Source organism: Salvia miltiorrhiza, chromosome 1 (assembly GCF_028751815.1).
Source record: "Salvia miltiorrhiza cultivar Shanhuang (shh) chromosome 1, IMPLAD_Smil_shh, whole genome shotgun sequence".
NCBI lineage: Eukaryota > Viridiplantae > Streptophyta > Magnoliopsida > Lamiales > Lamiaceae > Salvia > Salvia miltiorrhiza.
Window position 1 is genome coordinate 73324001 of NC_080387.1, and position 15764 is coordinate 73339764.

Here is a 15764-nt window from a genome sequence, read left to right on the forward strand (position 1 = left end):
CCCAATCAGTGACGGATCTAAGAATTTAATTATGATCGAACGAAATTTTATTGAAATTTATGACCGGATGAATTTATGTATATATATTTTTTAAAATAACATAAATATATATGTAATTGAAAAAAATTGACAGGGCGGCGGCGAGGATGCATGGCCTCTAGAAACGTACAAATTATGTAAATTCTTTTTTGAAACGTACAAATTATGTTCAAATAAATGAATACAAAATTAATTATGCGTAAATACACAAAATATATTAAATTTTTGATTTTTAATAAAATATATTTTTTTTGATGAACTAATACATAAATTTAAAATTTTTAAAATTCGGTTGACTTAAAATTTCGATCATTTGACATTTTTATGCAAGTTGGCTATGATGAAAAAGAAGAAAAAAAAAGTGAAAATGTTTAACATTCATGTAATAAAAATTTGGCGTCCAAATATGATTAAATATAATCATAATTTTAGTTCAGGTCAAATTTTAAAAAAATAAAATTGATGTATTAATTTTTAAAATGATTAATTGCCTATAAATACACGGATTTTAATTTTTAACTGGATCTAATTTTTTGTCGAAAAATATATAAATTTTTATTTTTTTTGAATTTTGGCCTAACTCCAAAAGTTTGTTGATCAATAACTTGATTGTCTAAAATCTGATGTCAATTCAAAGGTACCGTTGGAAACATCTTGACAACATCTCTATAATGATACCCATATTGTTAGGTTTTAGTCAAGGAAAATGATCGAAAAAGGAGAAAATATTGAGTTTCATGGCATCAACTTTTACGCCATAATTTGACCATTTACGGTGATCAAAACCCAACAATATAAGTATAAATAGGAAGATAACGTAAAGAACTTTTCAACCGTACCTTCAAATTGCCCATCGAAATTTAACAATCAAGTTAGCAGCCAATGAACTTAATTTGAGCTCGAGTTAATTTTCAAAAAAATAAAAGTTCATATATACTCCATCGTCCGTCCACAAAAAAAATAGTCCTAAAAATGAACGTCACCAATTTTAATAAAAACAGTTGAGTGTATTGTGGATGAATAAGAGGTCCAACTTAAAAATTAGTATTAATAATGATAATTAATTGTATTATACGTTGAGAAAGAGATCCACCATGTGATAACAAGTTTTTAAAAATAAAAATGGACTAATTTTTATAGACGTTCCAAAATAATAACAATGAACTATTTTTATGAACGAAGAAAATATATTTATTGACTAAAAAAATAAATTTAAATATAATTCGTGTATTTATAGATACTTCATCTTTTTTAAAAGGAAATACTAATCCAATAAATAAAATCAAAATTTATTAATCAACTTATTTGTTGCTACTTTGATAATCGGTAGCTTTGTCACATTATTAGCTCTCTCACTCTAAAATATCAAAAATACCCCTTCAATAAATAAAAAAATAAAAAAACCAAGAAAAAGAGAAGCCATTTGTGAAGGAAGAGAGCGTATATTATTTCTCCCTCCATCGCCAACTTTTCTTCCATTTCTGCAAAAACCTAAAATCGCATCTGCGCAAACGCAGTCAACCAAATCCATGGCGCGTCAAGCCACCAGGCTGATTGCCAGCTTGCAATCGCGGCTGCTCCGCCCTAATCAGCTCCACCAGCTCCGCAATTTCGGATCGCCGCCGCCGCCGCCCGCCGTCTTCGTCGATAAGAACACCCGCGTCATTTGCCAGGGCATCACCGGGAAGAATGGCACTTTCCACACCGAGCAGGCCATTGAATACGGCACCAAGATGGTATAATTTCAGCTCTCCGTTCGCTCTTGAGTTTATGTACTGCTTATTAGTTATTGAGTGAAATTGATTTTATAGCTTTTTTCGCGCTTTCATTTAATGCTTTCGGATTGTTGGATCATTGGATTTGCTCTGTTTCGGAAGGGGGAATGTGATTTCGGTGGGGTTTAGGTTTTATGAGAAATGCATAATGTTTGACTTTGAAATACTGTGATGCATTTGGGAGCTTAGGTTACTTTTTATCCCAAGCAAGTGTTATTTTCTATATAGACAGTAGAGGTGAAATTGAGTATGTTTGAAGTGCTTAGTATTCTGGAATTCTGTTTTTCATTTGAGAAGATTTTTTTTTTTTGTGCAGTATAAGGCGCAGAATACGACTATTGCGAACTTCAAGTTATGAAATGGTGTTTGCTTGATCCGTGTGGAAAATATACTTTATTCGGGGTCACATATTGATTAGATTTGTACAATTACGACTTTCGCTGAATGAAGGACTAGGGAGCATTTTTTAAGTTCGTCATCTGCTGAAGAACATTAGTTTACTTGTTAGTCCTTTTCTTATTCAAATAACAAGGTCAAGGTTATTGCCCTAGTATATTAGTGTTTAGAATGCAAATGTTTGACTTAGACTTTGCCCTAGTATGATGAGTTGTTGGCTTTGCTTGCTGATTTGATGTGTGTGGAAAATTTTGTGAACTCTGCGTGTGTGTGTGTGTGAGTGTTTTAATTATAACATATATCATTATTTATCAATTATGTCTGCATGAATAGGTTGGAGGAGTTACCCCTAAAAAAGGTGGAACTGAGCACTTAGGACTCCCTGTCTTTAACAGTGTAGCAGAAGCAAAAGCTGAAACAAAGGCTAATGCATCTGTTATATATGTTCCTCCTCCATTTGCTGCAAAAGCCATCATGGAGGCAATGGAGGCTGAGCTAGATTTGGTTGTATGTATCACAGAGGGAATACCCCAACATGACATGGTACTACGTTTATTTAGCTTCATCTGTAAATTGAGCGATCAACCTCTCCCAATTGATGCAGTTTCCTTGTTCGGATCTTTTAAGACATTGCACAAGTTAAATAAATACTTTAGGTTTCATATATTTCATGATTAAGTCTTAGTATATATGATCATAGACCTTCACATCTGCTTAAAGTTTTATTAATATTCTCGTTCTTCAAGATTTCTGTTTCAAATTGCAGGTTCGTGTGAAAGCTGCTCTTAATCAGCAGTCACGAACTCGGCTCATTGGTCCAAATTGTCCTGGCATTATTAAGCCTGGGGAGTGCAAAATTGGAATTATGCCTGGATACATCCACAAACCAGGACGCATTGGAATTGTCTCTCGATCTGGCACATTGACTTATGAAGCGGTAAGAGTCAATTTTCATTAGACTTCATCTTGTTGAGATTAAAAGCATCCCATCTAATTATCATTTACTAGCTCTGTTTCATGTTTACCTTAAAATCTTATGCTGTAGATTTAGCTGATAGGTTTCTCCACTGAATAAGATGATAATTTATTAGATTATTATAGTTTGCCAGTTATACGAATATCCCTATTATCTGTGGATGACTTTGTCACATGTGTGTGTATTTTAGGTCTTCCAAACATCTGCAGTTGGTCTTGGGCAGTCAACATGTGTGGGAATTGGTGGAGATCCTTTCAATGGGACAAATTTTGTTGATTGCATGGAAAAGTTTCTTGTGGATCCACAGACAGAAGGTAAAATTTGTCAAACAGTGTTATTCTTATTTTCTACCTCAGTCTCTTAGGATGAAGATATATTTTCTTAATTCATTTTACTGATTCAAGGGGGGTTTTATTAAACCAAAATTACTTGTATTACATATTCAGCTTCTAGTAGTAGTAGTACACTAGTACTAGGATCTCTGTATCTTCCCCTTATCTTGATGGAGTTGGAACTTGGAATGAAGATGCACAGAGGATGTTTATTTATCATATACATTGCTGTGATATGGAATAACTTCCACTTTCCATTAACCATTTGATTGTGATATGTGCTCAGGAGAGACCAGAATCAATATGGGAGCTTTAAACTGTGGATGTTTTGAGACTTCATTAATTGAATCAACTTAGCAGGAGTTATTGTATAATAACCAAAACAATTATTATAATCTGCAAAGACTCATAACCAAATGAGGATTGGGGGAGTAAACTCCTTTTATTTGCAGGGGTTAACAGCTTTAGATTAAATTGCATAGGTGTTATTGAAATATTTGTAACTATTGAAGTAAAATCTTAAATAGATTGGAGATTGAGTTTAAATTTCTATTTGTCTGTACATGCTTAAAGGAGGTTTCTTAATACATTTTCTTTTCGCATTTTAGGTATCGTTCTTATTGGTGAGATAGGTGGCACAGCAGAGGAGGATGCAGCAGCTCTTATAAAGGTAAATACCATCCTTAAGAGTTTCAAGACTCATGAACCTTGACTGGATGTTTTCTCTAAATAATGGATCAATTTCTTATGCAATATGACAAGTGGCTTGATCAAAATCTGGGATCCTCATCCACCTCCGTTGATTCATAGTCCATGAATATAGTCCTGTACTGCGTTACTAACATGCTTTATGATCGTACTTGAAATGAATGTTGAGGGAGTTCATGACTATTTTTTCACTTGTTTCCTTTTCTTCATGTACTTGGACCTTTCTATTTGCATGACTTGAAATATCTAATCTTTTCTGTTTTAATGTGACAGGCGAGTGGGACTCAGAAGCCAATTGTTGCTTTTATTGCCGGCCTCACTGCTCCACCTGGGCGAAGAATGGGCCACGCAGGAGGTACTTTTCTCTGTAAATTCCAATGGTTATATTATTGTTCCATGTCTTCTGTAGTTATCTCATCTTGTTCCAAACTGATTCAGCAGACGTCAATAGAATCTTCTTGGACTATTCCTACAAGTTAAGTGTAGAACGGCTTGAGTATTGAGCTTTAATCCGATCCTCCACACTTGGACCTCGATATCTTTCTGGCCAACAAATACTCATGATATTTCTTCTAGTTTTCCCCAACCATTTTTATAAGCATACACATAGCAATCTGACCTAGTAAGTCAAGGAGCCTTGGAAGAATCGTTGTACGAGCTCAGTTTCAGATCTATCTAGCAATAGCCGAATCCTTTTGTTTTGAATCCCACCATAAGTTTCACCATAATCCTTGCACGATCCAGTTCTTATATTTGTCTCAGTTGTCTTTCACCACGTGTCATTGACGGAGTTGTTGAATTTGCAGCTATCGTATCAGGCGGGAAGGGTACGGCACAGGACAAAATTAAGACCCTACGGGAAGCTGGGGTCACTGTGGTCGAGTCGCCTGCAAAGATAGGCACTGCAATGCTCGAGGTCTTCAAACAGAGGGGTCTCGTCTGAGAGCCCGATGAGGAATTTTTGTCGCGTTTTTTCCTCTTGCTGAGCTCGAGCATTAGCATTTTCTTCTGCTGCTTAAGCCTTCGCCATACCTTGTAATAACGAACACATTGGATTTCTGCAGTGGGATTGTAAAGACCCAAGCTGCTGAAAAGAGTATATGGGCTGACACTGTTCATACAACTGCTTATTATAAAAGGGAGGTTTGAAATTTTTTCACTGACCTTGAATCTTGGAATGATAATAGCTTTAATTTATTCTGGGTTTTATCATTGTTTTTTTTTATGTTCACGTTCTTAATTTCGTCAATAATTAAGGTGTACTTGTGACTCTCGTTCAAAGATCAGATTATTTTTTGTAATATTTTGAAGGTTGGATTATTTTTGCAACTCGATTCAAAGGTTGTGCTATAAATTATAATCAATTCATTTAAGGAGGCGTTATGGTTTGGTGGATGAGATAGATAAAATTGATCAGATTAAAAGAGTGATTAAATAATCACCTTACTTTAGGATGATAAACAATCACTTATTTGGGTGATTTTAGATGCGAGTCGAGCCCTATCGTACATATCAAATATTTAATTTATATGAATTATTTTATGAATCATATCTAATTATTTAAATCAAACACCTCCTACAAAATTATAAGTCAAGTTGAAGAGAAAAAAAGAATGTAATACCGTGGGAAAGCCGGGGCCGAACACGACTTTTTAAATAACATGACAAGATTATTTAACAATCTTACCTTATACAGTGTGCCAAACACACTAGCAAAAAAAAAAAAAATAGCCTTCTTTACTACAGAGTGTGAAATAATACTATATTTAATTGGGATTCTTATTAACTTATTAAATATAAATATCATACTCCATCGTATTTGATAAAATATATTAAAAAAGAATTGAAATATGTAATTTATTAATTAATTGGATATATAATCCATCGTTTAGTTAAGAAAAAGTTAGTAATATACTAATATTTGTCATCTTAATCTGTGTGTTACGTATGAGAATGGTACCAAATTAAATAAAAAAGGGTTAAGTACCAAATCCAACCCCAACGTTGGGGCCCTTATCGCAAATAGAACCCTATACTCAGGGTAAGCGCTGTTTACTACCTCAACGTGGCTAATTTTAAACAAATCCACCCCCGCGTTTTGACGGCCCCAAACGCCGTCTGTGAATTTTTATTTTTTTTTATTTTAATGCAGGTGGGCCCCATTTCAACGGTTTAGGCCGTCACCATCGTCGTCGCCTCCCCCCCGCCGCCGCCGGTGGTTGACGAGAGGCTGTCGCTGCTCCGGGAGGAGGCTCTGCGGCCCTTCCGCGGCCGCGATTGGTGGGAAAGATCGGATGTGATTGCGTATCGCAGAAATCCTCTCAAGAAATCTTCTTCTTCTTCTTCTTCTCCGGCGACCTCCGATTCCGGATTCAAAATCTCAGACGCCACCGACCGGAATCCGTCGAAGAAAGATTACGACGTCTACCGCAGAAATCCGTTGAAGAAATCTGCATTCGCCGCCGCTTCTCCGCCGAGCTTCTTCGATTCAGGTGAGGGACAAACATCAGCTGCACACCATAGAAACCCTCATCTCTTGGAGAAATCTGCATTTGCTTCTGCCAAAAAATCATCAAACCCTACCAAAAAATCATCAAACCCTACCGGCGGCGGCGGCGGCGCTGCTAAATCTGCAGGCGGCGGCGACAAGAACGAGAAGGAAAAGGAAAAGGAAAAAGAAAAGGAAAAAGAAAAAGAAAAAGAAAAAAAAAATTCACAGACGGCGTTTGGGGCCGTCAAAACGCGGGGGTGGATTTGTTCAAAATTAGCCACGTTGAGGTAGTAAACAGCGCTTACCCTGAGTATAGGGTTCTATTTGCGATAAGGGCCCCAACGTTGGGGTTGGATTTGGTACTTAACCCAATAAAAAATATGAATAACAAATAATGAACTAGTATTAATTTATAAATGACTTTAATTTGTAAAACAAATACTCCCTCCGTCCACTAATTCAAGGCATTCTTTCCTTTTTGGGACGTCCACCAACTCAAGATCTATCCATTTTTAGTAAGTTTTTATTTATATTTAATTGGTGGGTCCCAAAACAATACACTTTTTCTCCACTCAACTAATAAACAATATATTAATTGTGGGTCCCTTTCTCCACTCAACTAATAAAAATACACTTTTTCTTAAAACCCGTGTTTTGCTACTTAGGTCCTGAATTAGTGGACGGAGGGAGTACTATTTATAATTTATATACTCTATCCAATACATATACACAAAAATAATCATTCAAACACATTTAAAATAAATATACTATAAAACTTAAATTCATATCAAAATTTTATCTAATCATCCAATAAATCAAAATTTAAAATTCGAACAAACTTTTATCGAGCCAACGTGACAAATAAAAGGGTCTAGAAGAGCAAAGGCTTATAGGAGAAGTTTTGAGAGAGAAAAGAAATCGCTGGAACTAACCAGAACACAACATACGTCGCCCAGCTTCTCTGTATATGCATACACGCGCCAACATACAAGAACTCTCTAGACTACTTTCATCTGCACTATTTATACACCCTTCCTCCTACACTACCACCATAATTCAATCCGTGAAGTTTCACAGAGCTTAAAATTCATCTACATCAAACAAATTTCAAATTCGAGATAGAGAGAGTTTCTGTTTGTCGATTGACTAGCTGCTGCAGCTGCTGCTGTTAGAATATGGCTGGAAAAGGCGAAGGACCGGCGATCGGAATCGATTTAGGAACGACCTACTCGTGCGTGGGGGTGTGGCAGCACGACCGCGTCGAGATCATCGCCAATGATCAGGGGAACCGCACCACGCCGTCGTACGTGGCTTTCACCGACACCGAGCGCCTCATCGGCGATGCAGCGAAGAATCAGGTCGCCATGAACCCTACCAACACTGTTTTCGGTGAGTTTTTTTTTTATGTATTTCTGTTTTTGCGTGTGTGTGTGATGATTTTGCTATGCTAGCATGTGTTTTTGGTTGGTGTTTTACTTGGATTTTGGAATTTGAATTTAGCGATTCGTAGTTGTTTGCATCTTACATTTGGGGAGGATTTTTGTAGCAATTAGTTAGTAAGGAGATGGAAACTGCTAATATTTCAGCTAATTTAGTCATTGCTAGCATGCTGTTTTGCTTCGATAATTTGGATTTTAAAATTTCAATTTAGCGATTCGTAGCTGTTTGCATCTTCGTTGTAGAAGGAATTTTTAGTAATTACTTCGGAAGAAGATTGAAAGTGCTATGATTTTGGCTAATTTAGTCAGTGAAAACTTGAATTGGCTGTTCTGTTTGGTGCTAATTCCCTTCCACCTAGCTAGTAAGGTCTCAAATGAACTCTAGCATCAAATTCTGAAACACAGCGTGTTGAAATAATTTTATGATTTATACAATTTGGGGAAAACAGTAGTTCTTCGATGTATGATGTATCTATGATTTTATTATGGCGCGAAACAAATTTTTGCTCAAATAAATTTCCCCTGCGATGCAGATGCGAAACGGTTGATCGGTAGAAGATTCAGCGATCCTTCCGTCCAGAGCGACATGAAGCTATGGCCGTTCAAGGTCATTCCCGGCCCGGCCGACAAGCCGATGATCATCGTCAACTACAAGGGCGAAGAGAAGCAGTTCGCCGCCGAGGAGATCTCCTCCATGGTCCTCATCAAGATGAGGGAGATAGCGGAGGCGTACCTCGGCGCCTCCATCAAGAACGCCGTCGTGACGGTGCCTGCCTACTTCAACGACTCCCAGCGCCAAGCCACCAAGGACGCCGGCGTCATTGCCGGCCTCAACGTCATGCGCATCATCAACGAGCCGACCGCGGCCGCCATCGCCTACGGGCTCGACAAGAAGGCGAGCTCCGCAGGGGAGAAGAACGTGCTCATTTTCGACCTTGGCGGCGGCACCTTCGACGTCTCCCTCCTCACGATCGAGGAGGGCATCTTCGAGGTCAAGGCGACTGCCGGCGACACCCATCTCGGCGGCGAGGATTTCGATAACAGGATGGTGAATCACTTCGTGCAGGAGTTCAAGAGGAAGCACAAGAAGGATATTGGTAACAATCCGAGGGCTCTGAGGAGGCTGCGCACCGCCTGCGAGCGGGCGAAGAGGACGCTGTCGTCGACGGCGCAGACGACGATCGAGATCGATTCGCTTTACGAGGGCGTCGATTTCTACTCCACCATAACTCGAGCTAGGTTCGAGGAGCTATGCATGGACATGTTTAGGAAGTGTATGGAGCCGGTGGAGAAGTGCTTGAGGGATGCTAAGATGGATAAGAGCAGCGTCGACGACGTCGTCTTAGTCGGCGGCTCGACGAGGATTCCGAAGGTGCAGCAGCTGCTGCAGGATTTCTTCAACGGGAAGGAGCTCTGCAAGAGCATCAACCCCGACGAGGCCGTGGCGTATGGCGCCGCGGTGCAGGCGGCGATCCTGAGCGGGGAAGGGAACCAGAAGGTGCAGGACCTTCTCCTCCTCGACGTGACGCCGCTCTCGTTGGGGCTCGAGACGGCCGGAGGCGTGATGACGGTCCTCATTCCGAGGAACACGACGATCCCGACGAAGAAGGAGCAGATTTTCTCGACATACTCGGACAACCAGCCCGGCGTCCTGATTCAAGTATACGAGGGAGAACGAACCAGAACAAGAGACAACAACTTGCTCGGGAAATTCGAGCTCTCCGGGATCCCCCCGGCGCCCCGGGGCGTGCCTCAGATCAGCGTTTGCTTCGACATCGACGCAAACGGGATCTTGAACGTGTCGGCCGAGGACAAGACGACGGGGCAGAAGAACAAGATCACGATCACGAACGACAAGGGGCGGCTGTCGAAGGAGGAGATCGAGAAGATGGTGGAGGAGGCGGAGCGGTACAAGGCGGAGGACGAGGAGCACAAGAGGAAGGTGGAGGCGAAGAACGCGCTCGAGAACTACGCGTACAACATGAGGAACACGATCAAGGATGAGAAGATCGCGGCGAAGCTGGCGGCGGAGGACAAGAAGAAGATAGAGGAGGCCATCGAAGCCGCTATTCAATGGCTGGAGGGGAACCAGCTCGCGGAGACGGATGAGTTTGAGGATAAGATGAAGGAGCTGGAGAACCTCTGCAACCCCATCATCGCCAAGATGTACGGCGCCGGCGGCGCTGCCGATGGCATGGATCAAGATGCGCCGGCTGCTGGCGGTGGCGGTGGCAGCAGCGGCGGTGCTGGCCCCAAGATTGAGGAAGTGGATTAAGCTTTTGACCATGCGTGTGTTGGTGTTTTTGTGGAGTGTTGGTAGCGACATCGAAACTTTCGAAACTAAGTAGTAGTATTTCTAGTATTTCTATTTTCCTGTTTACATTTTTCTGTTTTTGTATGTTATAATAATGTAATATTTCACCTCCGAAAAAAATGAATACTTTTATTTTCCGGTTATATGTTTTCTAGAATTCAGTTTTCTGAAGCAGGGTCTGTCGTTGCTTTGCTATCAAAGGAGAATAGATGGAAGAATAATTTTGTTGATTTATAAAAAATAAAGAAGTTCAATTTTAGTTTTATAATTAAAATGAAACAAGCACTCAAATCTGAGAGACACTAACCTGAAAAATACAGACTTTTTCAGACGCACTGTACACACATAAAGGGCTTTCAGTAATGGACTCAAAGCCCTAAGAAAAATGAAGTATTTTGTGGCCCATATATATCAATAGTATAACAATAAATTTTAGGCCTGCTGGGTGCTCTCACTTAATACTCTTTCTATACTTTAGCCTTATAAAAAATGAATAATTAAATTTAGATATTGTGTTAGACGAGGACTTTTTTTTTTTTTTTTGAAGGAAACAGAACTTTCATAAAGATAGATCAGAGTTTACAATCTTAAGAAGCCACGGAGGGTAATCCGACTTCCAACAAACAAAGCTTTTAACCTCTAAAGCAAAGGCTGCGAGCGCATGCGCAGCTCTATTAGCGCTCCTACGAGCATGACAAAAGTCACACCATAATTGCGAGCGTGTTGAAAAACCTCCCACAGATCATCGCACAAAGAATCAGCCCCCGACCCAGATTCTTGTAGGACATGAATAGCAAGGATCGAGTCCGAGAACACCACCACCGGGCCATAGTCGTTTTCCAAACAGAAACCAATAGCCACCATCATTGCATGTAGTTCTCCCATCAACACCGTGGCTGTAAAGCCTAGGGGACTGCATACAGCTGCCACGGGCCGGCCCTCGTCGTCCCTCAGAATAAACCCAGCCCCAATAGCTCGCCCATCGTCGTGGAAGGCAACGTCCACATCGAGGCGGAAGAGACCTCTGCGTAGGACGCTTGAATTCGAAATCTTTGGATCAAGGCATTAACTATTCTATGCTCACTTTTAACATATTTATTGGCCCAAATTCAATAACTGTAGGAGGAGAAATATTACACATCACCGTTACTTATGTGCCATAATTGTTCAAAATAACTCCTTTTCTCTATTCAAAATTTCAAACAAGAAAATAGCTCGTACATCATATACTGGTATCAGACTATCTTCACCAGTGATATTTTTCTCTATTAGTGACATTCACATAACTTAACATTCATCTTATTTCTAATCCCATTAATATATATATATATATATATATATATATATATATATATATAGGGGTGGGCTACTGTGAGAACACATCTTAAAATAAGAAATAAAAGCAATTTTTAATGTATGAATTTTATGTAGAACATGTATGAATTCGCTGTATAAAGGTATGAATTTTGAAAAATAAATTTTTGCTACCTTTGAAATTCGAACTCAGGACCATAAATCCATCCAACAGGATTACGAATCAACCGTAGATCTTGATGATCTATGGGCTGAAAATTATTCTTATTTTATATCTTAAGAAATGCTCTTATTTTAGCTCTTTCATATATATATATATATATATATATATATATATATATATATTAAGTGCCCCCTAATGAAAGGGTGCAACATGATCATGCCTTTCTCTTTTCTTTTTTTGATAAATTAACAATATTAAATAAATAAATTAAAGTGCCACGCCACAGGGGACTCGAACCCAAGACGGGCCATAGGCATTAACCTCTTACCGCTTGGCCAACACACGCACACAATCATGCCCCTCTCTCTCTCTTTTTATAATATTAAATAAAAAAAATTAAATGACCGCATTATAGGGGACTCAAACCCAAGACCTTTGACCTTAAACATTAATCCCTTACCGCTTGGTCAACACGCACACACAATCATGCCCTTCTCTTGACATTGAGGCTGCTAGCCAACCAATGTCATCATTTATATGGCTTTTATGTTTATTTTTTAATTTACAAGTTTTGTCTTATATGGGTGACACTCATACGAGTGTTACTAATGGGAATAGTCTCATATCACTATATATAATGACGTAATCACACGCACTATGTATATTAGTCTCAAATAAACCACAACACTATCCAAGATTCCTCGAAAATATTTGGGTATATCAACTTTATTATTTGAGCTATATCTCACATTACATGTATTAGTTAGTTAGCAATAATTAAAAATAACCCCGTGTCTAGGCACGCCTTCAAGATTTCATAATTATTGGGCTTATTACACATTAATCATCACTATTTAAGATTCTCTATTGTAAATTTATGTGATATTATTACGGCCTAAATTAGTCAACAGTAAAAAAAATCGACACTACCAAGAAAAGTGAAAAAGGGTAAAAAGAGCAAACAAGTGAGTTGAAAGAAATATTTGTTGTTGATTGCTAGCATGCATGTGAGCATCTCTCGAACTCTGCGAACTATTCCAACCATAACCATTACACCAAATCCACTTGCGTTTTTCAACATTTCACTATTTATTTCACACTTTTGTTATGGTGTTTCTTTTTTTTTTTTTTGTCCTTTCTTTTATAAATATGTTTAGCTTCGGACAAATATAATGCACGAGTTTTGCATTGAACAAATCATGTATCCTTCCGTGCACTAAAAAAAATATTGAGGATGAACACAAACTTTAATAAAATTATTATAGATAGAATAAAAATACGATTTGTATGAATAATGTTAGTACAAAAAAATGGAATAAAAATATATTACTTAGTTAAAATATAGAATAAAAGTATAATTTATCGTTAAATATAGGAAAATATAAAACTCATGATCTAATAAATGTCTTATTTTAGAATTCTATATAAATATGACGTCAAACTCTCATTAATCATTAAATTCTTGTCTCTTGCATAAGCTCTTTACTTACTCGATTTTCCTTATAACAATTAAAGGTTAAAATAACAAATTTATCCACTTTTTTAATATTCAATTTATAATCGAACACTTATTTGAAAACAAAGGAAATCTCATGCATGAGATAATCCGCATTTCACATACATCATCAATGAATCTCGACTTCCTTTTCCCATCATTTTACAGGCTATCATAATCTCCAAAACACAAAAACAAACTTTTCTTCTTCCCATTTTGCCCCTCAAAACTTCACTCTAAAAAAAAACAACAAAAAAAACCATTTCCTTCCCTAGTAAACAACAAATGAAAGCATTCAATCCCACATGACATAGCCATCTCCAAACACAACAATCAATTCAACAAAAAAAAAAAAAAATGAAATCCATAAGCGGATTAGGCCTTGGATTATGCGTCGTCTTCGGCAGCCTCCTCCTAGCCCTAATTGCAGAGCTCTACTACCTCCTATGGTGGAAGAAGAAGAAGATCATCACCACCACCGCCGCCGCCACCACCATCAACGAAGCTCAAATCCAAATCCCACGAAAAAGATCGAATTTTTCATACATTCTCCACTTCTGCCAAAGACCCTCTTCCTCCTCGCTGAGATCCGCCGCTCACGAGCTCTGCAACTCCCCAACTCTAGTCCACGAGCCCCAATCCTCAAATTCGAGCAGCAAAGATCTCTGGCTGCGGAAGCCATTTGCAGAAGAAAACATGGGAAATTTCCCGAGATTCCTCTTCACGATCACGGAGGAAACGAGGGAGGATTTGGAATCCGAAGATGGGGTTTTCAAGAAGGCGAGCAGAAGCAATTTGAGCGATTTGCTGCAGATTTTGGAGACGCCGTTTCTGACGCCGATGGCGTCGCCGCCGTACTTCACGCCGCCGCTGACGCCGTCGTTTTGCGAGGGGGAGAGCCCCTTCTGGGAGTGCGCGGAGTTCCGGCGGCGGGCCAGCCCGCCGCCGGCGTTCAAGTTCTTGAGGGACGCGGAGGAGAAGATGGCGATGAGAGAGAGAGGTGATGAGAGGGAAAGTGAGGGAAATGGGCAGTTTATTACATTGGTGATTGATGAGAAGGATGAAGGGAGAGATGGGATTGGGATCAAGAATTGTAGTTTGGAAGAAGATGAGTGTTTTTCTTCATCAAGATTTTCATCACAGAGGTAGTGGTTTTTTTTTTTTTTTTTGAATGTAAAATTATTTAATTTTTTTTTAATCAATTTTTTTGTTTCTCACTTCCCACCTCCTTGGCTTGAGTTCTTGCCTGTTTTGGTTATGAATGTTGAATAGAGATTAATCTTTTTTTTTTTTTAATGTAATGTTGGTGTGCTAATTTTTGGTTCTACTTCTTTTGGGAAACATGTGGAACTTAGATGGATTTTTGAAGAATATTGTAATGTACATTTATGTTAATAATTTTGCAGTTAGTTCACTTTGGTGTCTTGTACGGCGTTTTTGTTCGACCTATAAATCGAGCGTTCGAGTTATTAGGGGTTAATGCATGAATATATTTTTATAATAATATTTTTTAAAGTATATAAATATAGTTATCTAATTTCTATAAATTAGAACTTAAGAGTATATATATTGTAGAATAAAACACGAAAGGTATGATAAATTATTCTAAGTGAGAGGATAGGATATTAATAAGATAGATAAGTAAAAGAAAGTTACCTTTGATCTTACATTAGTAAAAAATAGCCCTCGTTAATTCTTATGGGTTTTAATGTCAAAAATCGATTCGAAATCATAGCATTTCTTGGGCCCATATTAGTAAATTGTGAGTAAAGACATCATAAAAATCGATACAAGTTGCTTGCACTTTATTTATTAAAGAGTTACATTTTTAGGGTGTGTTTGATATAAAAATGAGATAAAGGGTGATAAATAAAACTTAGATAAATAATACCTAGATAAATAATACCAGGGGGAGGAGATATTAAATTTCTTAGTGAAACAGTAGATTTGTTGTTATTTGTTGCGGGCCTTCTCACAATTGCGGGCTTCTCTTGTAATTGAAATATTGCATCAAACATAATATTAGGTGAGTTAAATAAGTAATATAGGGCTTATGGCCCCTATCAAACATGCCCTTTATAGTTTTAAATTCAAATCACATAGTGGACATAGTTTTTCCATACATGAATTACAATTTCTTTATAAATTAAATATATATTTGATAAGCCTTGTAAACCTAAATAGTTAAACAATTTAGAATTATCTATACGTTTAATACTCCAAATTATTGATTAAGAGGGCTCGAGATAGAATCAAGGCTCTATCTTATTTCACTATTTAAAAAAAAAAAAAAAAGCAATTTCACCTCGTTCCTAAAATAAT

General features: G+C 38.1%; 3 protein-coding genes across 3 annotated transcripts; all 3 read left to right on the forward strand.

Moving 5' to 3' along the window:
- The first annotated feature begins 1378 nt into the window (after positions 1–1378).
- LOC131005953 (succinate--CoA ligase [ADP-forming] subunit alpha-2, mitochondrial) lies at positions 1379–5438 on the forward strand. Its single transcript, XM_057933078.1, has 7 exons — positions 1379–1775; positions 2544–2753; positions 2977–3147; positions 3377–3500; positions 4127–4188; positions 4500–4581; positions 5033–5438. The coding sequence occupies exons 1-7, from the start codon at positions 1569–1571 to the stop codon at positions 5167–5169; spliced, it is 993 nt and encodes a 330-aa protein (XP_057789061.1). The 5' UTR covers positions 1379–1568; the 3' UTR covers positions 5170–5438.
- A 2139-nt stretch (positions 5439–7577) lies between these two features.
- Positions 7578–10536, forward strand: LOC131005880 (heat shock cognate 70 kDa protein 2-like). Its single transcript, XM_057932990.1, has 2 exons — positions 7578–8106; positions 8690–10536. The coding sequence occupies exons 1-2, from the start codon at positions 7893–7895 to the stop codon at positions 10429–10431; spliced, it is 1956 nt and encodes a 651-aa protein (XP_057788973.1). The 5' UTR covers positions 7578–7892; the 3' UTR covers positions 10432–10536.
- A 2963-nt stretch (positions 10537–13499) lies between these two features.
- LOC131005981 (uncharacterized) lies at positions 13500–14856 on the forward strand. Its single transcript, XM_057933122.1, has one exon. It carries the CDS (start codon positions 13800–13802, stop codon positions 14589–14591), a length of 792 nt encoding a protein of 263 aa, XP_057789105.1. The 5' UTR covers positions 13500–13799; the 3' UTR covers positions 14592–14856.
- The last annotated feature ends 908 nt before the right edge of the window (positions 14857–15764 follow it).

Coding starts and splice junctions, on each gene's coding strand:
- LOC131005953 (XM_057933078.1), top strand. CDS start 1,569: ATGGCGCGTCAAGCCACCAGGCTGATTGCCAGCTTGCAATCGCGGCTG. Junction 3,148..3,376: donor GCACATTGACTTATGAAGCG/GTAAGAGTCAAT, acceptor TGTGTATTTTAG/GTCTTCCAAACATCTGCAGT. Junction 4,582..5,032: donor AAGAATGGGCCACGCAGGAG/GTACTTTTCTCT, acceptor TTGAATTTGCAG/CTATCGTATCAGGCGGGAAG.
- LOC131005880 (XM_057932990.1), top strand. CDS start 7,893: ATGGCTGGAAAAGGCGAAGGACCGGCGATCGGAATCGATTTAGGAACG. Junction 8,107..8,689: donor CCCTACCAACACTGTTTTCG/GTGAGTTTTTTT, acceptor CCTGCGATGCAG/ATGCGAAACGGTTGATCGGT.
- LOC131005981 (XM_057933122.1), top strand. CDS start 13,800: ATGAAATCCATAAGCGGATTAGGCCTTGGATTATGCGTCGTCTTCGGC.